This window comes from Diabrotica virgifera, chromosome 3 (assembly GCF_917563875.1).
Source record: "Diabrotica virgifera virgifera chromosome 3, PGI_DIABVI_V3a".
Classification (NCBI taxonomy): Eukaryota; Metazoa; Arthropoda; class Insecta; order Coleoptera; family Chrysomelidae; genus Diabrotica; species Diabrotica virgifera.
The window spans coordinates 186,670,112-186,693,652 of record NC_065445.1 but is presented as its reverse complement, the minus strand read 5'-3'; the positions used below and the strand labels follow the sequence as shown (position 1 = coordinate 186,693,652).

Sequence of the window (23,541 nt, the reverse complement as noted above, 5' to 3'; positions counted from 1 at the left end):
CAAGTTATAAACAAATTACAACAAGTTGTATGTACTCGTTGTCTTGTAGAGTACGTTATGTACACATATCCCCACCTAACATTACAAAATGTTAGGGGGATCCCCCTTATCACTCAGGGATATGAAAAATAGATTACGACAGGTTCTAAGACCTATCAAATATTCGTATATAATTTCATAAAAATCGGTCAAGCGGTCTCAGAGAAGTATGGCAACTAACACTGTGACAGGAGAATTTTATAGATGTAAATATAGATGGCTATTAAAAAATGGGGGTTGCTGATAGAAGAGTGAAAATTAAGGCTTCTTTGTATTTTTTAATTCTGCACCATATAAAATTAAGGTAGACAATTTTGTCCAAAAAAATAAAAAAAAATGTAAGGGGCAACCCCCTTATAATTTATGTGTATGAAAAATAGATTAAAACCTATTCTCAGTCCTACAGGATATACGTGTAAAATTTCATAAAAATTGGTCTAGCCGTTTCGGAGGAGTATAGTAACTAACACTGTTACAGGAGAATTTTATGTATAATAACTAAATGAAATTTGACCGCATTTAACCAAGGCGGTTTAACCTAAGTTTTTTTTTGAAAATTCGTGTAAAAATACCAGCTTTTGAAATCCCAAATCAATATTAACAAATCTATTTAAATTGTTTTTAAGCCAAAAATCACTGTACTTTAGTAAAATGTTTTCGGAATGATAAAAATGTTTGATTGATTTTTTTTAATTCTTTGAAAATATAAGTGTTCTTCTTTCATGTAGTTTCCACAGAATTGCTGTATCATTATTATCTTCTGATCAATAACATTGCAAAAGCTCTTTCGGATAAACAAAATGAATAAACTAATTTACGAATTTATTCCAATTGACGAATTGTTGAAATTTTTCTGACAAACTGACGATTTATTTAGGTATTACTTTAAAACCGGTTGAGACATGCACATGAAATTTGGTGGGTTTTAATACGTAGTTATTGCACATTTTTTTGGTATACAATTAAGCATTTAATATTCACCATTGGCGCGCATACGGGTAATATGATGGCTCATGTTACTCGTATGCGCGCCAATGGTGGATATTAAATTCTTAATTGTATGTCACAAAAATATGCAATAACTACGTCATTAAACCCACCAAATCGCATTTGCATATCTCAACCGGTTTTAAAGCAATAAATAAATCGTCAGTTTGTCAGAAAAATTTCAACACCCCCTATATCGGAAACGAAGCATTTGCGGACATAAGTTTATAAAGCAAACTGTCATTATTTTTTCATGCATAATTACCTCTTAAACTTTGTCAAAATTTTTTAATAACACCCTGTATTGATAAGAACATGTCTAGGTGTTAAAGCACATAACTTTTTTATTATCCAACATAAGCGATTCAATCAAACAACAAAATGTTGAGAAAGCATGAGGCTATAGTTAGGTTTTATTTTCAGTATTCTACAAATGCTATAATATTCCACAGGGTGATGCAAACTTTAAGAAAAAGACACAGTTTGATTCGTACACCCGGTATATAATGAAAATTTACCTGCTTAGCACCAATATTATTATAACGATATTGTCAAGGAATAAGGCTATAACATAGTAAAAAATCACTTAAATCGGACAACAGGTTTAGGAGATAAAACATCAAAAATGACCCATTTTTAAGGTGGCCGCTTAATTTTGGCCCAGAGTGTATAATATATACATGGTGTCCCGAATTTAATTTACATAATATACATAGAGGATCTTTAAATAGCATTGGACCAAGATTTTGCGCCTACCCCATTAAAGTCGCCAGTTTGCGAAGTAACGAATTTATTCCTTTCATTTTCGTCATATATAATAATATTGCACCTATATTAATTTTAGTTTGAATTTTGTAATTTCATGAGCACGTAATAATTAATTTATTAATCCCTTAGACACTCTGCACCCTTTAGGTGCTTAATTCTTACGATTTAATCATTACTAAGTAGGTAATTCAAATAATTTAATATTTTATTTAAATAATAATTCCTCAACAACGTTTAATAAAAAGATTTTTATTACGTAAGTAGTAATCATTAAAAAATCACTGAAAATTTAAAATATTTTTCCTGGGCTCAATTTTTAAGCTAAAAATCTGAAAAAAAACCAGGCAGTTTTGTATTATTAAGATACATACTCATGAATTTTTTCAGGATTTTTTGCAACCATACACCGCCTGAAAAAAAAATTTTCAAAACACGTTTTTTTTTTTCATAGCGGACTCCCAGAAGTACCTAGGGACTTGAAAATTTGACCGAGTGATTTTTCAGTTATATTTTCTTGAATGGCTAAACCCAAAACTGAATCGAGCCTGGTGCAATTTTGACCATGTTATCCCGCTATTGCCTTTTTATTGATGCAGATCCGCCTTTAGGAATAGTTTTTTTTTGTTTCTTTTTATTTACGTTAACTTGCTTTGCTTTGTTTACAATACGTCAAATGGCCAATCGTACCGAAACGAAACAATAGATTGACGCAAGAAATTTAGACAAGTGAATAGCGCGCGGTCATTTCCCTACTTGGTTCTAAGCGAGTACGAATACATTAGTTGCGTATTTGTGTAAATTATGTATAAAAATTTTATTTTAAACGCTTGAGCTGGTTTGAATTAATTAAATAAATGAATTTTATTTGCAAAAAATGTTTATTTGAATATCAATTTTATGATTCCACAGCTTTGGAATAGGTATAAAATACATTGATTTGATAAGTATTATGATTATTCAGAAAGTAATATTATTTATTTTTTCTTTCTATTCCTTAAAACTTAAAATTGTCTCGATTCTAAGTTTGTTTTATTTCGTCATATGCTAAATGGTTATCGCAGTTTCACCATCTCCTTCAACAAACAACAATATGCTGCACCTCTGTTGTCTTTCGGTCATGAGGTCACAGCCATCTTTATTATATTCCGTCTTGTACAAGGAAAAATGAAGTGAGCGCATGAGTCAGAAAACGTGTTTGCGTTTACATCACTATCGCTTTTTAAAATGTTAATTGTTGTCGGCAATGATTCATTTTTATTAACACCTTGTTTATTATTGTTCTACCTTAAAGTTAATTTAGTGTAGGTACTTCATACGTGTGATGTGTTGGTGGTGATTTTCGTGAAATATTAGTGGTTGAAATGCAAGAAAATGTTCGATTGTTGTACTAAGAGTTCTTATAAAGGTATCTTTATGTATATAATTATTAAAATGTGTACCTAATTACTACGTCAAAAAGGTAGTGTTGGTGGTAATCAAGTTAATAACTAGATAACAGGAATATTTTTATTCGCGTACCTACTACTTTTCGTTACAAATCATTTGTATTCTGAACACTATAGAGTTATTCTTTATCATTTTTAACCATCTCCAGTGTTTACTATTCATCTAGTTTCAAGTTTGTTAGCAATTGTGGAATATGTTTAGTTCCTGTTGGAAATATAATAGTGGAAGCAATAAAGCACTGAACCTCGGAAAAAAGGACAAGACGGATCTTAATAATTCTTTTTGCATTCGATTCGTGAATGCGCCAGGAAACCTTGTGAACCGGAGCCATGATATAATATTGAAAAACTGCATACAAAAATGCATTCTTAAAGTGCGTCTCAAACAGACAATAAAAAAAATTCGGAACTCGTCAATTATCGGCGGAAATGAGTTCAATTTTGTTACTCGGGGGGTTTTTGGGATCGCTGAAAACGAATATGACATCAAAAGTGATCTCCGGAGTACCTGGTGCCCAAGGTATCTGCTCTGTACCTCGTCTTGTGGAGTTTTCGGCAAATTCATTAAATATTAGTCAAAAATCATTACTCGGGTAATCTAAGGTAAACCTCGGGGTTTTTGGGGCCGCTAACGACGAATATGACATCGGAAGTCATTTCCGGAGTACCTGGTACACAGGGTACCTACTGTTTACCTCGTCTTGTGGAGTTTTCAACAAAAAATTTTAATAAAACAATTAGTCAAAAATAATTCTGTACCATTTGGTCAGACGGTGCTAACTGCATATTTGATCATTTTGGGTTTATTGTGCAAAAATAATTAAAACAACATTCTTTTCGTTTAGTCAGAGGCTACTAAATTTCACGACAAATATAATTTGATTGACAACATTGGTTATTCATTGATAAGTGCACATTTTTTTGTTTATGCGTGATTAGATTATCATAAGTATTCTTATCACACAATGATCAAAATACATTTTTCATTTTTTATGGTCAAATAGTGATAAGTGTTAGCACAAGTCACAAATAGGTATTTTTGGGGAATTAAGATTTATTAATTCATTTTTTAGTGCATTCAATAATATGAAACAAATATTTTGTAGTAGAGACCTCAGCCTAAATTTTAGAAAGCGAGTTTTAAAGTTTTATGTATTTTCTGTTCTTTTGTATGTTGTGGAGACATGGACTCTTAATAAACAATGTCTCAATAGATTGGAAGTATTTGAAATGTGGACATATCGAAGAATGCTGAGAATCTCCTGGACAGACAGAATAACCAATGAAAAATACTAAGAAGAATAGAGCACAACAGGGAGATACTGGATTCCATCAAAATAAGAAAACTACAATATCTGGGTCATATAACACATGGTGACAGATATGAATTCTTAAAATTAATAATGCAGGAAAAGATTCAAGGAAGGCGCAGCATAGTAGAAGAAATATCCTGGTTTGTATGCAACTCAACTGAACTATTTCGGGCTGTAGTGTCAAAAGTTAGAATATCAGTGATGATTGCCAACCTTCATCGCGGATGAAGACATAGAGAAGACATGAAGATGACATAAGAAGAAATTAAACAAAAAAATCAAATAATTCCAGCATATGAAGATTATAAGTGATATTCTTTGAGAATATTCATTTGGTTAAAACATGATAATTTGCAATTTTTTCAAATTTCTCTTTTACAGTGGAACCCCGATAAGTCGGCCCCCGATAACCCTGAAGTCCGGCTAACCCGGACCGATTTTTATCAGACAAACATTACAACAATAAAAATGTATGTCCTTTATGCTGGATTTTCCAATTTCTTTTCAACATCTTAAAATATTTTCTTTTATCTTTCCTTATAAACATATTGTTCGAATACTATAATATCTTATATTTTTCAGGCTAATTTTATTTATCATAATAAACTTTCTTCGTAAAAATTTGTCGCTTTAGCGAATTCCTATGTAGTTCATTCGTTTCACTTTTCAATGTCAAACACATTATACAATGAGAGATAATGCGTATTTGTGTAATTTGATACATAATATACCTTAGTAAAAATGACTGGCATGGCAGACAACGCTCTTTGTCGTGTTATCGAAACCAACAGGCATCTGTAGTATCCTTTATTTACTTGAAACTGTCTAGCATTGTTTAGAAAAGACTATTAAAAAATTATTTTTCAAACAATGGTCTTAGTCTTCACTCTTCTTAAATAACATAAGTTCGTTCTCGTTTCGAGACGGTATTGTGTGTGTGTAGTAAAGTCGCATTGTTCGTTCCGTTCTGTAATCGTTCGTAAATATATTCAGATTTTGTGTTGGCGTGATTTTTTGTCTACGTAATGGCAATAAAACTTAAAATGTTGTTTTTGTTTCAAAATGATAACAAAAGACAGTTTGGACAATCGGTGCAAAGCTAAGAAAGCTAAAAATGAGACTCTCGACGACGCTTTGTATGTGTGGAACGCGAACGTGGTTTACAAGTGTCTGTGTGCCAATTATAACTGAGTTTATCTGTAAGCATACCATATTTTAATAATTTTTACCATTTTCTCCGGCTAACCCGAATTTTCGATTACCCGGATCGGCCGCGGTCCCGATTAATCCGAGTTAACGGGGTTCCACTGTATTTTCAAATTTTTGTTGCGCTTTTTCGAATCCCTAAATTAAATTATAAGATATCACATAGATTCATTTATCTTTTTATTCTGAAAATTGCTAATTCTTAGGTAAAACCTTAAACACAAACTCCCATGAACGGTTTTTTGTCTCTCCTATAAAATAGTAAAAATGGACATAACATCATCTGATCAAATGGTACAGAATTACTCGGGTGTTTTTGGGGTCGCTAACGACGAATATGACATCGAAAGCGATCTACGGAGTACTTGGTACCCAGGGTACCTGCTGTTTACCTCGTTTTCTGGAGTTTTTGGCAATTTCATTAAAAAATTAATTAAAATACATTACTTAGGGATTTTTGGGGTCTCTGACGACGAATATGATATCGGAAGTGATCTGCGGTGTACCTGGTGCCCAGGGTAGCTACTGTTTATCTCGTAACTAATGACACAGCATAATAAACTAGACCAGCAAGGACACTCCCCGATGCCGAATTTGAAGTTGAAAAGTACAGAGTCGCCATTTTTAGCGTAGTACATCTCAGTGGTGATGTTCGTTCATCAGTGTTGCCGATGTCACTATATGAAATTATATTAACCATTGCTAAAATGATCAGATTTTGCCAAAAAATATGTTAAAATTTTTGATCTTGGTAGTTTCTAAGGGTAATAAAAATACATTAAAAAAAAGTTATTTTATTCAACTTGTTAATTCAAAAATACTTGTAACAAACTTATATGTAATATATTATACTATAATAAACGACATCTGGAACGCTTTCAAATAAAATTTCCCCATCCTCATCTTGTGAAAATGAAGACTTTATGTGATTAAAATATTTTAACATTTTTTGTCTGTTTGAAAGGAGTAACATTCTTTTACTCATTCACTTTTGCTAACACCAATTTAATATTTGCTCACAGATCGCATTTAAACGTAGACAGACAACGATATCTAAGAAAAAGTGATTTTTTATTTCTGCGTTACTGCAGTATCAGTTATTTTATTGCACTAACTTTATTACCCGTAAGAGATTCTTTTAGATTTTCTGGAATTTCTGCAAAAGCTTAACAATACAATCGCCATTCATCGTCAATATTTTGTGTTATGTCCCAATTATTGACATAATTCCCACAGGCATACGTATAAAATTATGTTAAAAAATATTTATTATCAGAATGTCATAAAAGTTAAGTAAATCTGATAATTATGTACAAATCGGCAACACTGTCGATTTTCTACATTGTCTGGTACTACGCGAAAAATGGCCGACTATCTGCGCAGTAATAGTGCGCGAACTTTTCCCGCCTTCTAGTGTGTCACTGCTGTTGCGTTTTCTATGCTGTGCTAATGATGTTTGACTAATTTTTTAATGAATTTGCCGAAAACTCCAGAAAACGAGGTAAACAGTAGGTACCCTAGGTACAAAGTACTCCGTAGATCACTTCCGATGTCATATTCGTCGTCAGCGACCAAAAAACCCCGAGTGATGATTTTTGGCTAATTTTTAATGAATTTGCCGAAAACTCCATAAGAAGTAGGTACCCTGGGCACCAGGTATTCCGGAGATCGCTTCCGATGTCATATTCGTCGTTAGCGATCCCAAAAATCCCCGAGTAATTATTTTTGACTAATTTTTTAATAATTTTTTTGCCGAAAACTCCACAAGAGAGCTAAACAGAAGGTACCCTGGGCACCAAGTACTCCGATAATCTCTTCCGATGTCATATTCGTCGTTAGCGGCCCCAAAAACCCCCGAGTAATGATTTTTGACTAATTTTTTAATGAATATTAATGACGAGGTAAACAGTAGGTACCCTTGGCAACAGGTACTCCGAAGATCACTTTTGACGTCATATTCGTTTTCAGCGACCCCAAAAACCCCCGAGTAACAAAATTGAACTCATTTCCGCCGATAATTGGTGAGTTCTGAATTTTTTTTATTGTCTGTTTGAGATGCACTTTAAGAATGCATTTTATATATGCAGTTTTTCAATATTATATCATGGCTCGGGGTCACAAAGTTTTCTTGCGCATTCACGAATCGAATGCAAAAATAATTATTATGATCCGTCTTGTCCTTTTTTTTTCGGAGGTAAGGCCGATTTTAATGTTTTATTGCTTCGCCTAAGAATATTTACTTACAGTATTTCTCATGATCATTTTTCAGTGCGTAACAAATGATAGGAAAAAGGGTAAGTCCGTGATAATACACATTTATGACATTTATTCTAAATGACATTTTAGTTAAATCTGACAGTTGTCACATTTTATTTTTAATTTGGAATAAAAACAAATCAAAAGTGTTTCTTGCATTTATAAAATGGTATTTTCTTTGATTTGTATAGTCTTATAAATTATACAGATTATATTTGTAATATTATTATCTAATTAAAAAAAAATATTTTTTATTATGGCGCCATCTATCGACAACTAGAATAAATGTTATAAAAATGTCACCGACGAAATGTAATCACCGACGTGCCTTTTTTTCTGTCACATACAATTTAATGCGTTAGAAAGAAATCGAAAAACTGTGACGCACTGAAAGATGATCATGAGAAATACTGTACCTATAATTACTTACCTATATTTACTTACCTATATACTTATTTCTTCGTCTATAGTACGATACAGTAGATACAGCGCGTTTACTTTAACGCACCTACTTACAAAAATAGATTAATTGACCAACAGGTCACCCACAGATCGTCCTCAAAATTTTCGTCATATCCAAGTTTTGGTCACGTATTTATCGAAAAATAGTATAATCCATTGGAAGTACTGACCTACGAGAATACAGGGTGTCCCGGAAAATAGTGCGTTCCTTTAAGGTATGGAGAGAATACACAATTTGGAACAAAAAAGTCCTATACCATTTTTTTCTAAAGTTAACCGCTTCCAAAAAAAAGTTAACATTGTTTTCCATATACCTGTATTTTAATGTTTGGAAATTTTAATAAACTGGCAACATCGTACGCACTACGGAATAATAACAGATAATAAGAACTCGTTTGTGATTGTGATTTACAGTATTTAAAATAATCCAACCTAATAGTAGGTAATACTTATGTATTTACTATTTGTTTACTAAAATTATTTTCTTTTGAAATGTATTGATATAGGTACTAATAGGTAATACTTATGTATTTACTATTTGTTTACTAAAATTATTTTCTTTTGAAATGTATTGAAATAGGTACCTGTTGCATACTTTTAAAAAAATTACACATCTTTTAACATAAAAACACATCTTTTAACTGAACTAGTATTATGTATTTAGTAAGGTTTAAATGGGTTGAATGCTGAGTATTGCTGAGGGCTTTAACTGAATTACATAGTTTTAATAGTTTACAGTGGAACTTAAATACACCGGATAATGTCTCAGTAATTTGTTTACTTGTGAACTGAAATAACTAAGTTGTACTTACTTGAAAATAATTATTATACCGAACAGATGTTTCAAGTAACATTTCACAAACACCATTCATAGGTAATAACATAATAGGTAATACACCAAATACTATTGACTATAATAGTCCATAGTATTTGAATACACTCACTATTCGAAAAAATTTTCGGCATTGACACTAAACAGGATTCTTTAAAACCATGTGTGTACTATCTATCTTCTATCTATTTACATGGGACTGTCTATGCTTAAATTTGCGTACCGCACATAGTTGTCAGATTTAAATTTCCATACCAAGATGTATTTTAATTTTTTGGTCAAACGGTTGAATTTAGAAAAAAATGTTATAAGAGTTTTTTGTTCTACATGGTGCCTTCTACCTATACCTTTAAGGAACGCACTATTTTCCGGGACACCCTGTATATTAAAAAAGTCCGTAGATTACTCTTCCTTTGATCATGATCTGACAATCCCAGAAAACTGAAACAAGAACTTTTATAGCAGATTTTTTAACTCAAAACTTCTTAGGCCTAGGAGAACGAGAATGTTTTAATTCCATCGCTTGCTGATTTGTTTCTGGGTTGTAGCAATATATCCAAGTTTTATCCATGTTGCCCGATCAGGGAACACAAAATTTTACGAAAACCTCTAAAAAAATTAAGGAAGAATGAAAATTTGGGAATAGGTAGTTGAAATTGTCTATTATTATATAAGAAAAAGTTTACAATTCTACATCCCCTTCATTTTACAACAATTGGTAAATACTGGGTGAAAAATATTTTCTCGGGAGTGAAAAAATATACGTTCAAAATAGGCCCGGAATTGGATAAAATGACTAATTCTAAGCAACTTTTGTTCTATAGAGTTTTTTCACTAAGTCAATACTTACCGAGTATTTCGCAGATAACTCAAAAAGTAAGTATTCTAGCAAAAAAAATATTCTTAGTGAAAATATGGCTTATAAGAGTTTAAAAAAAATGGTGTACGCGTGAGGTCTGCAGACCCAGTAGAAGCAGAGTTGTAGCTAATGAAAAGTAGGTTCTTCTTCGTCAAATTCCAAATCGAATATTTCAATGTGAAATAACCAAAAAACAGAGCACTTTTCGGGGAAAATTCATTATATCTTTTTTAAAGTGTTTAAAAAAGGTTTATTTTTGTTTTTTAAAAAAACTTCTAAAATTAAAAATAAGTGAGTTACGCTCAAAATATTGTTGGCCCCTTTTATTTTTTGGTACAAAAATCGCGAAAATCACCCCCTAATTAGCTTCCCAAATAAAATTAATCATTACCTCTTCACAAGTTACTTTACTTATTACTCCAGGCTGTGGGTGAAAAATAGGTCGATTTCAGGATATAATTCAGGAATTTTTGAAACCTATCAGGTGTTGTAAAGGACGATGCCAGGAATAACTTCTACTAAAATGTGACCAAAAATATTGTGAGCTTTTTTTGTTATTGCGATTTTCATTTGTTAAATTTGCAATTTTTAAAGATTTTTAATTTTGCAGCTTAGGATATTGATTCTAGGGAAAAACTTTTTAATAGAAAGTTGTAGTAAATTAAAAAACCTACAATTTGAGCTATCGTAAGTTTAATTTTGTTTATTGGTTATTGCAACACAGCCTGCGAAATGTCCAAAATGGCCGTTTTTTACAATTGCGTTATTTATTGTACAAATATTTTTTTTATTTTTTAAAGCTTTAAAATGAAGATCTTTCAATTCCAAACATAAAAAAAATGGTAAGGCCGGATTAACGAATTTGTTGCTTAGATATTATAAATTGTTTATCCCAAGAGGTCAAATGTCGAAGGCTATAACTTTTTGAAGAAAAATCGTAGAGAGTTGGTGAAACATCCAATCTCCTTCTAAAGAGTTATATTTTCATATTCTGATGTAAATAAATGCGTAAAACATTTTTAAACTTCTAATTTTTGGGTTTGAAAATAAGGGGGCAAATTTCGTTATAAACATTTAGAGCTGAAGCGGCCCTGTACATCCTATGAGTTTCTAACTTACAGATTATTATTGCTGAAGATGAAACGAAGATTTATAAAAGAATAAAAATTTTCTACAACCAACTGAAGCCGAGATAATTGTTTCTTTTTTTTTTAAATCGTAGTGCCTTTATTTACAATAATTAAGAAATTATTTTAGTCATTGACTAAAGAAAGACTTATATTATCTTAAATTAAAAATAATTATAAAATATAGTTACATTTAATTATTAAAAATTATTTTTAAAATCGGTGCTTTTGCGAGCGTCCGAATTTTGCAAATCGCCCGGCTGCATATACGTAAACTGCAGACGCACAAGGCATGGGCGAACGATTCGGCTTTTATAAAGGCTAAGTACGTCTGCACTCTACTACCCGCTAATCGGAAAAAGCCGAATCGTTCGCCCATGCCTTGTGCGTCTGCAGTTTACGTATATGCCGCCCGGCTCGCTTCAAATCCGCGCGCTCGGAAAATTTTTACGTAACTTGTATTAAATTTTGACCAAAAACAATTTAATAATATTACCATTATAATATACAGTGTATTTACCACTGTATTTGTTTTTCTTGATAAACTGTTATATGTGAAAACTCATTTCTGAAGAAATAATATTACATAGTGACTATCCGTTTTGGATGTTGGCGACCATCATGGCAATCTGTACTTGCACACTAAATCGGTACTGCTGCTCTAAAAATATTTGTAGTTGTTGTGTTGAACGACGTACGTAAATTTTCTAGCAAGGTAATCCTTCGCCTTCCTGGTTCTCAGTTTCCAAATGGGGTTTGCCAAATTGCCATGATGTTCGCCAACATCTAAAACGGATAGTCACTACAAGAAGAAACAGTTTTATATTGTATAATAAGAAGTAACATTATTATTATTATATTTATATAACAATGCAAAAATTAAAATATAGTTATATGTATCATTTTTGTAATTTTATTTCTTCAGAAATGAGATTTCACATATAAAAGTTTATCAAGAAAAACAAATACAGTGGTAAATACACTGTATATTATAATGGTAATATTATTAAATTGTTTTCGGTCAAAATTTAATACAAGTTACGTAAAAATTCTCCGAGCGCGCGGATTTGAAGCGAGCCGGGCGATTTGCAAAATTCGGCCGCTCGCAAAAGCACCGATTTTAAAAATAATTTTTAATAATTAAATGTAATTATAGTTTATAATAATTTTTATTTTAAGATAATATAAGTCTTTCTTTAGTCAATGACTGTAAACTAATTTCTTAATTGTTATAAATAAAGGCACTACGATTTAAGAAAACATAAACAATTATCTCGGCTTCAGTTGGTTGTAAATTTTTTTTATTTTTTTATAAATCTTCGTTTCGTCTTTAGCAACAATAATCTGTAAGTTAGAAACTCATAGGATGTACAGGGCCGCTTCAGCTCTAAATGTTTATAACGAAATTTGCCCCCTTATTTTCAAACCCAACATTTAGCTCGGCTTCAGCTGGTCGTAGAAATTTTTTTATTTTTTTACAAATCTTCGTTCCTTCTTCAGCAACAATAATCTGTAAGTTAAAAACTCATAGGATGTACTGGGCCGCTTCAGCTCTAAATGTTTATAACGAAATTTGCCCCCTTATTTTCAAACCCAAAAATTGAGGTTTAAAAATGTTTTACGGATTTATTTACATCAGAATATAAAAATATAACTCTTTGGAAGGATATTGGATATTACAACAACTCTCTACGATTTTTCTTCAAAAAGTTATAGCTTTCGACATTTGACCTCTTGGGATAAACAATTTATAATATCTAAGCAACAAATTCGTTAATCCGGCCTTGCAATTTTTTTTATGTTTGGAATTGAAAGATCTTCATTTTAAAGCTTTAAAAAATAAAAAAAATTATTTGTTCAATAAATAACGCAATTGTAAAAAACGGCCATTTTGGACATTTCGCATGCTGTTTTGGAATAACCAATAAACGAAATTAAACTTACCATGGCTCAAATTGTAGGTTTTTTAATTTACTACAACTTTCTATCAAAAAGTTTTTCTCTAAAATCAATATCCTAAGCTGCAAAATTAAAAATCTTTAAAAATTGCAAATTTAACAAATGAAAATCGCAATTAAAAAAAAAGTTCACAATATTTTTGGTCACATTTTGGTAGAAGTTATTCCTGGCATCGTCCTTTACAACACCTGATAGGTTTCAAAAATTCCTGAATTATATCACGTTTTTTCACCCACAGCCTGGGGTATATGTATTATTTATATTATCTATAAGTTTCATTGGTTCAAAGTGCTCATTTTTGAAAAAAATTGGGTTTAAAATAAAACATTTTTTTTAATTTTGAAAAAAATGGAATTGTTCATGGAATTAACTTAAAAATTATTAGTAATACCAAAAATTTTAAAGAGTAATAAAATGTACGTTTTGCTTTTCTGAATATTTTTTCTTTTTTGTCTTCTTGTTAGACAAAAATTGGTTATGCTACGGCCGTTCAAAATTTACCTAAACTCGTGATAAGTTACTCGTTCAAGCCATTTTAACTATAGCTTTTTTTTAAATAAGCACTTTGAACCGATGAAACTTACATATCATATAAATAATACATACGCAAAGTAACTTGTGAAGTGGTAATGATAAAATTTATTTGTGATGCTAATTAGGGGGTGATTTTCGCGATTTTTTTACCAAAAAATAAAAGGGACCAACAATATTTTGAGCGTAACTCACTTACCTTTATTGTTACAAGTTTTTTTTTAACAAAAATAAACCTTTTTTAAACACTTTAAATAAGGTGAAATGAATTTTCCCCAAAAAGTGCTCCGTTTTTGGGTTCTTTCACATTGAAATAGTCGATTTGGAATTTGATGAAGAAGAACCTACTTTTCAATACAGATCTCGAGCATACACCATTTTTTTCAATTTTTTATAAGCTATATTTTTGCTAAGAATATTTTTATCGCTGAAATAGTTACTTTTTGAATTGTCTCCGAAAAACCGTCCAAAAGCATGTTTTTTTCTGTTAAAAATGAACATATTCACTTGCAAATAACTCGAAAAGTATTGACTTGGGGAAAAAACTCTATAGAACAAAAGTTGCTTAGAATTAGTCATTTTATCCAATTCCGGACTTATTTTGAATGTATATTTTTCACCTTCGAGAGGGGGTATTCCCCTCCATTTTTCAAAAATGGAGGGGATGTAGAATTGTAAACTTTTTCTTATATAATAATAGATGATTTCAACTACCTATTCCCAAATTTTCATCCTTCCTTTATTTTTTTTGGGGTCAGATTGTTCTTTGATCGGGCTAATGTAACAACGTGGCTTAATAAATTTATGTCTTTTTTACACATAGCAAAGAACGAATACTATGCTTCTACAGTTGAACGCTTGTAACTAGATTATAGAAGGGTTCATATGAAATGTTGGAACAACTGCAACACAGGCACTCACAGTTTTAACTGGAGTAATGCCAATGCATTTAGAAACACAAAAAAGAGCATGTAATTATTGGCTAAAAAAAGAAAAATATGAAAAAATAATACAAATAATAGGATTAGATATAAGAAATAAAAGAGAATTAAAAGAAATAATAAATAGAAAAAGACAAAATGAATGGGAAAATTCAACAAAATCTAGACGTTTATACAATTTTATACCAATATTAGAAAACATTCCAAATTATTTTAATCCAAAACAAGGTTTAGTACACTTTTTAACAGGACATGGACCGTACCCAACATATTTGGAAAGATTTAACTTAAAAGATAATGCATATTGTGAATGTGGAGAACTAGGTACACCAGAACATATAGTGTTACATTGTGAAAATACTATAGAAAATTAAGAACATAGAGAAATGAGAAGAAGATTAGAAAGAATTGAAATAAGAGATATATTACAAAATGAAGAATATTTTGGAATATTAGACAATCTAACAGAAATAATATCTAAAAAACAACAAGAAATTTATAATAATAGAAGAAGACAACAAATAATCCAACCCTGATGAAGTTGAGTAAGATAAAGTTAAAATAAATAAAATAAAATATAAATTCAAAAATAGATATTCACAATTATAATAATAATAATTCAATATAAAATAATAATAATTCAATATAAAATAAATAAATAAAAATAATAATTCAATAAATAATTTATTAAAAAAAACTACCAACTCTCTTCTGAAAATAGAGGGACTGTCTTTATAACTTAGAAGGGAGTTGATAGTACCAAAAATATTTTAACAAATATATATTGTTTCTTTAAATTTGTTAAATGTATTTGTTAAATGTAATTAATAGATTATGGCAAATTATTAATTGTAAAAATAGATTTAGTAGTTTATAGTAAAAAATGTAAAAATATAAAAAAAATATATATGTAATCCCATCAGGAAAAAACGACCTGGATTAGTCACTAGAGGCCAGGTCATATGTATGAACAATAAATAAATAAAAAAAAATAATAAATAAATAAGGTTCATATGAAATATTCAGTTCCTCAGATATTCGTTATAGTCAAATAAGACGGTCTAAATATTCCTTTAATTTATTTGCGTAACATCTTTCTCATCTAAGTTAAAAAATCCTCAAAAAAGTATTCCGCCAACTCAGTAGATCACTACGCACAATAGTTTCAATTTGTGGCAATATTAAGTTCAAAATTCGATTAACATTATCTCGCCTTACTCGGGTATCTAGAATACTATCTCAAATAAATAGGAAAAAATTAGTGTTGTTTTCTATGAAACATATTGCAGTAATTGAAAAGGTCAATGTAGTAATGAAGGTAGGCATAAAAGATCAATAAGAACCAATTGGTGCCCCATGTTATGGTGTTTGTATATGAACATTTTATAATCTATTCAATGAATTTATATTAAAGATAGAAAAATAGATGGGGTATTATATGGTGTAAATATACAGTGTATACAAGAACATATCGTAAATCGTTATTTCAATTCCTGCTATATATTATTGAGGAAAAATAAAAGTATTTATTTTAAGTATCCTCTTCTTATTTTGGTGACTATTCGTTTCGAATATTGGCGATCGTTCTGGCTATAATTATTTTATTAACTGATGCTTTAAATATATATTAAATGTTGTTGTGGAGAACCATTTCCTCAGGTTTTTTAACCACGATATTCTTCTCCCAATTCCTCGCTTTCCGAATACTTTGCCTTGAAGGATTATTTTCAGTAATCCGTATTTAGTGCCGTTTCTCATTATGTGTCAGAGATATTCTAACTTTCTCCTTTTAATCGTATACATCACTTCTCTTTCTTTCCCCATTCTTCGTAGTACGGTCTCGTTGGTTATCTTGTCGTCCATGGTATCCTTAGAATTCGCCTGTATAGCCACATCTCGAAGGCTTCAAGTTTTGTCTCCATCGCTTCAGTGAGTGTCCAGGATTCAACTCCGTAGTATAATATTGAGAAGATATAACATCGCAGGAGCCTTACTTTTATCTCCAGATTAAGGTTGTGGCTTTTAAAGAGTTTGGCCATGTTGTTGAATGTACTCCTAGCCTTCTCTATTCTAAATTTTACTTCTTGTGAGTGATCCCATTGTTCGTTTACTATTGTTCCAAGATAGGTAAACTGTTTTACTCGGTCCATTTTAAGTGTCAAATGGATATTAGTGTATCATTAGTATAAAATACCATAGACATATTTTTCTCAATTTTACATTTGGTTCAACATTTAAAATTTTAACAGACGCAGGAGGGACAAATTTCGTTTTATTTTGGTTTAATTCTTTTTTACATGTTTATTCACTAAAGTTCTTCACAACATTCCTTTTTATTGTTTGGTAATCTGTTTAAAAAAATCAAACAAGGTTATCGCTAACGAATCGACCTTTAATTTTTGTTTGTTTTTTTTTTGTTAAAATTCAATTTTGTTATTCCTACCAGGAGATGCATGATATGGGATAAAAAGTGTTATTACGTAAGTCATGTCTTAAAGAACTAGCAAACTCTGGGAAATTGTGCGTTGGCACGGTATGAGTGCACTGTCGTGCGTGACAGCACTTTATCCTAACCCGAATATGGAAACAAATGGAAAAGAATGACTCCAAAGTCAGTAGCTCTTCTGAATCTACAAATAAAAGAACGAACGTGAAGCCGACCCCGGCAGCGGGCTCCTCTGTTCCAAATAAGTCTCAAGTACTCCAATCAGGGTTCTGCAGGCGTACATTCAGTAGAGTAAGGTAGCTTCGGTTGAAGTTACTGTTGCTGTGATAAGGCTCGATGTCGTCTTGATGAAAAGCCCTAAGTATACCAACCATCATCATCATCTAGCCTTAAAAGTCCACTGCTGAACACTTCCTGCTGTTTGCAACCTTGTCTATCTTTTTTTTAGTCTTACTTTTTATTTATCCTTAAATCTTACATCGTTAGTCCATCTTGTAGGTGGTCGACCGACGCTTCTATTGTCTTCCGTTGGTCTCCATTCCATAACCTCTTTGTCTGTTTGTCTCTTGGACAAAAACAAAGACTATACCAGTATACCAAATAAAAGCTCTATCGGATGTTTGCAGAAAGCTTGTATATACCAAATCTGCCGAAGTCCCAAGGACTTGTAGAATATTTAATGGACGATATACAATAAACCAATTGGCTACAGTATATTGTGATAATTGTATAATTTTCTATTACGTCCTTGTTCTATTGCCTGAAGCCCCGGTAACCCTGCTACAGAACCTTATGATTCTGCGGAACACCTTTTCGAAACAGCTGTTGCATGGGACTGTTAACCCATTCATTGGACATCAATTTTGCTTTGATTTGCTTTCTCGTTTTTTTTTTGAAATTAAAGAATAAATAATGTATAATGGTTTGATAAACAACAGCTCAAATTTTCGCACTAAAGAATATCGAGGCAGGACCTCGATTTTTGACCCTTCGCTTCGTTATCGATCATTCGCTATCTGTACACTAAACAGATACGAAGCGAATACGTTCGATAACGAAGCGAAGGGTCAAAAATCGAGGTCCAGGCCGCTACGAGTATGAAATGAAACTACAATTTTGACTGCTACCCTAAATTACCTTACTAAAATTTTAATATCAAATCAGAAAGAAAAAATGATATATTTTATGGATTCAGTTTTATCAGTTTAATTTATCATATTGGAAACTTTGTATTTAAACTATTGGCTTCTTAAAGAAAAAGTCAAACAATAAGGGTTGCACGTAATTTTATCCTTGTTGCCATATTTTAAATTTAAAAAAATATAGGGAATAATCAGATTTTTTGACATGCCATCTATTACAGCGAACATTTAATTGGCTAGAATTAGTGACAAGTTTGTATGGCGTCATTAATACTTTTGGTAAGATTGGAAATTGTAACTGAATCAAAATCAAATCGAGAAACAAAAGTAATAGAATTTAGTGTGCAAACTGTTTCATAGGACAGTTTATATTTTAACCAGCTTCACATCTACAAACAAAAATCTTACATAACCTTCTATGAGACATGACTTTGACACTTATATAGTACAGATAGTTATGTTTGTTTCACACTCTTTTAAAGACAAAGATAAATAGTATAGCTGGTAGCTGCTGTGGTAAATAAATATATGTTTTTTTATCCGGCAACAGCGCTTTCCTGCTAAACTTAAGAGTAGCGAAAAAACTAATAAGAGAAAAAATGTGTTGAATTCAACGAACTGTCGGATGGAATGGGCATGAAGCGAATTTAATGCGGCCAACATACAAGAGAGAGGTCCTAGAGACAGACAGAGAATGCCAGGTAAAATTTGACAGGCCGTGTAATTTGAGTTGCCTATATAAACTTAAATCGGGGAAATGGACCTCATATTTTTTTAACTTTATTAACTTAATCTAATTTTTAAATACTGCCTATCAGCCCTAGTTCAATAATATATACCAAGTTAAAAAAATATGAGGTCCATTTCCCCGATTTAAGTTTATATAGGCAACTCAAATTACACGGCCTGTCAAATTTTACCTACGGTCTGTCAAATTTTACCTGGCATTCTCTGTCTCTCTCTAGGACCTCTCTCTTGTATGTTGGCCGCAATCTCGCTTCACTGTTTGAATGGGACGGGGCCATTCCATCCGTATTGACAGTATTGACAGTTCGTTGGTTGAATTTGTTTGCCATCTTTGTAAGACGTACACGCCTAATTGTTTAACTTGGACCATATCAGTTAGACTCAGGTTGAAATTAAAAACATATTGGTTTAGCCTATACATTCCAACAACATTGTCAACTTTGTAATAATGTATAACTTGCAAATATTTAAAAACCGGTCTTATAAATTTGTGTATATTTTTAGGCAATTCTGCAAGCTTACCAGTAGGAAATAAAAAATTTACAATATTCCGTGATAGCGACGATGTTCTAGGAAGATGGGAAATAATGTCAAATCCCTACACTGTTCAAATCGCGTCTCCAAAGAAAGCGTCCAAAATGGGAGGACTCAAGTCCTTTATAGCATATCAACTGACACCGTCATTTTCCAATGTAGAAGTATCTAGAAGATATAAACATTTTGATTGGTTGCATGATAGGTTAACTGCCAAATTTAATGTGATAGCAATACCGCCTTTACCTGATAAACAAGTATCTGGTCGGTAAGTAACTGCTCTAATAATCTACTACTGCTCTAATAATCTACTTATTGTATCTATTGGCTCTTTCTTCCGTTCCGCTATTGTATCGACGATTGATCATCATCTTACGTTTGGAACCAGCACTCTCATTTTCTCGAAAGTTGATGGTTTATCAGTTTTCCTGTGGTTTTCACTGATTTGAAATTCATATAGACTGATAGAATTCATATAGACTGATAGAATGATAGACATAACAAGTCTTGCTGGCTTGTGCTATAGTACATTCTTCTGATCCTATTGGCAAGTGTTTTCTGATAGTTTTTCTTAAAGAAGAGACTTCTATGGTAACAACAATGAAATAAGTTCATAAAACGCTTTGCTTAGAAATGTACTCAAATTCAATAGAAGTATAGATCTTCTAGATGGTTTCATCCATCGTTTTAATACGCTGATGTTATATGTGAGGCTGTTCATTCTTAATGGCTTTCTTTTATACAGCGTTTTTTCATTTTTAGTTCCATTCTTCTACTTCTACAGCGCAGAAAAGCTGCACATATGTATTGTTGAACTAGGTTCTGAGGTTCTTCAACCAGGATGGCTTATTCGAGGTGTGCAAGTACTTGGAGGGGATACGAGAAACGATCGTGCGCGAATAGCGGAGAAATCTTGCAACTTTCTTAAATAATTCATATTGTCAATTGAAATTGTCAAATTGACGTATATTTCATACCTACTGTCATTGAAGAAGAAAAATTATATGTTGCTCACAATATTGATATGATATGCAATTATATATAAAAGTATATTTAATGAATTGTATTTTGCTTGCAGTACTGCATTTTAATAACTAATTTTATATACTACATACAATTGTTTACCTTTTAATAATATAACCTAAATCTTACTTTTCTTCTTATCATTTTTTTTTTGGCTACGGTCTTGACAATTATCCAGCAACCAGGACCAATATGATTGGCTAATATAATTAAAAGTGCGAAAAAAGTTGCCGAGCTATGAAACCAGGTGTCGCTTTTCCGAACTTGCACGGTCCCAATAGGAGGGCATATCTGAATTCATTTCACATAATGTGTCCAAAGTATTGTAACATTTGAGGTTTGATGGTGGTCAGTACCTCTCGGTTCTTCTTCATTCTTCTGATGACCTCCGCATTTGTCACTCGGTCAGTCCACGAGATACTAAGTACACTGCGAAGCATTAGTTAGGGATATAGAAAATTATGCTCATTTTCATAGTTCATTTTTTTGTGAATAGATTAACGGATTCCGCTAATTTTTTTATTATAATTTTAGATATTTCTTTAGTATTTACACAGTTGTGCAAAGGTTTACTCAAACTTCGTTTTTATACTTATACCGGGTGGAAGAAAAGAAATGTTTTTATTATGTTAAGGTTGAGGCATCCTGTAGGCAGAACGAGGTACAAATCTGAGTATACATCGAAATCGTATTGTAGTTTTATGTTTTGTGAACATTTTGTTTTTTCAACTTTCCTGATATCTTTAGAAACAAAGAAAATAGGTGGTTTTACTATTTAACATGTATTTTAACTGAAACAAAACTAAGTTAACAATAAAAAATAACAGTTAACAAAACTTTAAAAACAGAAAGGCACATAACGTTAACAGTTCTTATCGACACCTATAAAAGTTATTTGTCGACCAGGTATGCGGTATGCACAGCGCAACATAAGAGAGACGAGATTGCTTAATGGAGGCTCTGTGATGTTTTGGGGTGGAATTCTTTGAGAGTAAGTACGGATTTGGTGTCTACGTGGAGGCTCTTTAAATAGCGAGAGGAACATTACAGAGATTTTTTTCTTTGAACACTCTTTTCATTTCTCACTATATATAGGAAACAATTTCATCTTAGTGGTATGATAAGACAAGGCCTAATCACGTATCACATGCCATCAGTTAAAACACATATTAAAGAGTTAAACCGTCTAGTTTCTTTGTTATTAAAGTTATCAGAGAAATAATTGATGGATTCGACCGTTACGTGATGGAAGTTCATTTTATCTAACAATAAAACACTGAAAACGTTTGCTTTCTATACTTCCACAAAATTTATTATAACTATGTAACTACAGCTGTTTCGGCAGAGTGCCTTTCTCAAGTGATTTAGTTTACTATGGGTTTGCCTTTTTAAAGTCTTTAACTGAAGAGGTTGAGGAGTGGGGAGCTGTTTGTCTCGAGTTGGTCATTCAGAATTATATCTATATTTTTTAATTTATTAATTTCCATAGATTCTAATAAAGATAGCTTAAGGCCTTTATTTTGAATATGCAGAATTTGAAACTCTTCATTAAAAGAATGATTATGATCTAGAAGGTGAAGTGCGTATGTAGAAGTGTCTGTTTTTCTATTGTTGAAAGCCCTTTTGTGTTCTGCTATCCGTTTGTCAAAGGTTCTGCCAGTTTGACCGATGTAAGTTTTCGGACAGTCACCACAAGTTAGTTTGTAGACACCAATCTGTAGTTGTTTTCTCTTTCGGCTCTTATTGTTCTTAATATATTTGCTTAAGTTAGGTAAGTTAAGTTAGGTTAAGTAAGGAATAACACCAGCTTTCAGAACTATTCAGTGTTTTATTGTTAGAGATATCAGAGAGTTTAAAAAAATAAATTGTTCACAAAATATGATGCTACAACATAATATCGAAGTATAACCTTTGTACCTTTTCCTCCCTACAGGGTGTCTACTGTACTAACTAGAATACCGTCTATTTTCTTTGTTTCTAAAGATATCAAGCACATTCAAAAAACAAAATGTTCACAAAACATAAGACTACAATACGATTCCGATGTTTACTCAGATTTGTATCTTGTTCTCCCTACAGGGTGTCTCAAACTTAAAATATGAAAAACATTTCTTTTCTTCCACCCGGTATAAGTACAAAAAAGAAGTTTGAGTAAACCTTTGCACAACTGTGTAAATACTAAAAAAAATCTAAAATAATAAAAAAAATTAGCGTAATCCGTTAATCTGTTCACGAAAAAATTATGCTTCGCAGTTATATTCTTCGATATAGCGACATCTCAAATGCTTCCAATTTTCTGTACATATATTTGTGCAAGATCCATGATTCAACACCATAAAAAAGGACAGAGAAGGCGTAGCTCCACAGCTTCCTTACTTTTATACCAAGAGAGAGGTTGTGACTCTTGAAGAAGACCCCCATTGGTCCATTATTCATTTATTATGGTGCCTAAGTAGTTGTAGTGGGTCACCCTTTCTACAGGGGTTTTGTTGACCTTTTGTTATCTTTTGGTTCCTAATAACCATAGACTTTGACTTATTTTCGTTTATATCGAGTCCATATTGTTGAATATAGTACGTGATTTTGTTCATAAGAACTGGAGGTTTTCTAAGTTGTCCGCAAATATTATGGTATCATTTGCATGCGTGTTGTTGTTTAGCCGGTACCCGTTTAGTAGAATACATTTTTAAGTTTCGTGGAAAGCTTCGATCCATATTCTTTCAGGGTAGAGATTTAGAGAAGACAAGATACAGCATTACCTCACTCCACGCAAGATTTTCACATATTCGGGTATTCACATTCAACTCTGAGGTTTGCGGCCTGATTACAGTAAAAGATTCTAATTATTTTTAGATCTTGGTTGCTAAGTCTTGCTTCTTCTAATATTTGCTTCATCTTGGCGTGCTGTACTCGATCAAACGCTT

At 31.9% G+C, this 23,541-nt stretch overlaps 1 protein-coding gene across 2 annotated transcripts in view; it reads left to right on the top strand.

Annotated features, from left to right (window-relative positions):
• LOC126881472 (sorting nexin lst-4) overlaps window positions 1-23,541 on the top strand; it is a 148,395-nt gene that overhangs the window by 105,120 nt on the left and 19,734 nt on the right. For both annotated transcript variants that reach the window (XM_050645747.1, XM_050645746.1), the window contains exon 5: window positions 19,565-19,862. In XM_050645747.1, the coding sequence (XP_050501704.1) occupies window positions 19,565-19,862 (298 nt within the window). The remainder of the gene's footprint in view (window positions 1-19,564; window positions 19,863-23,541) is intronic.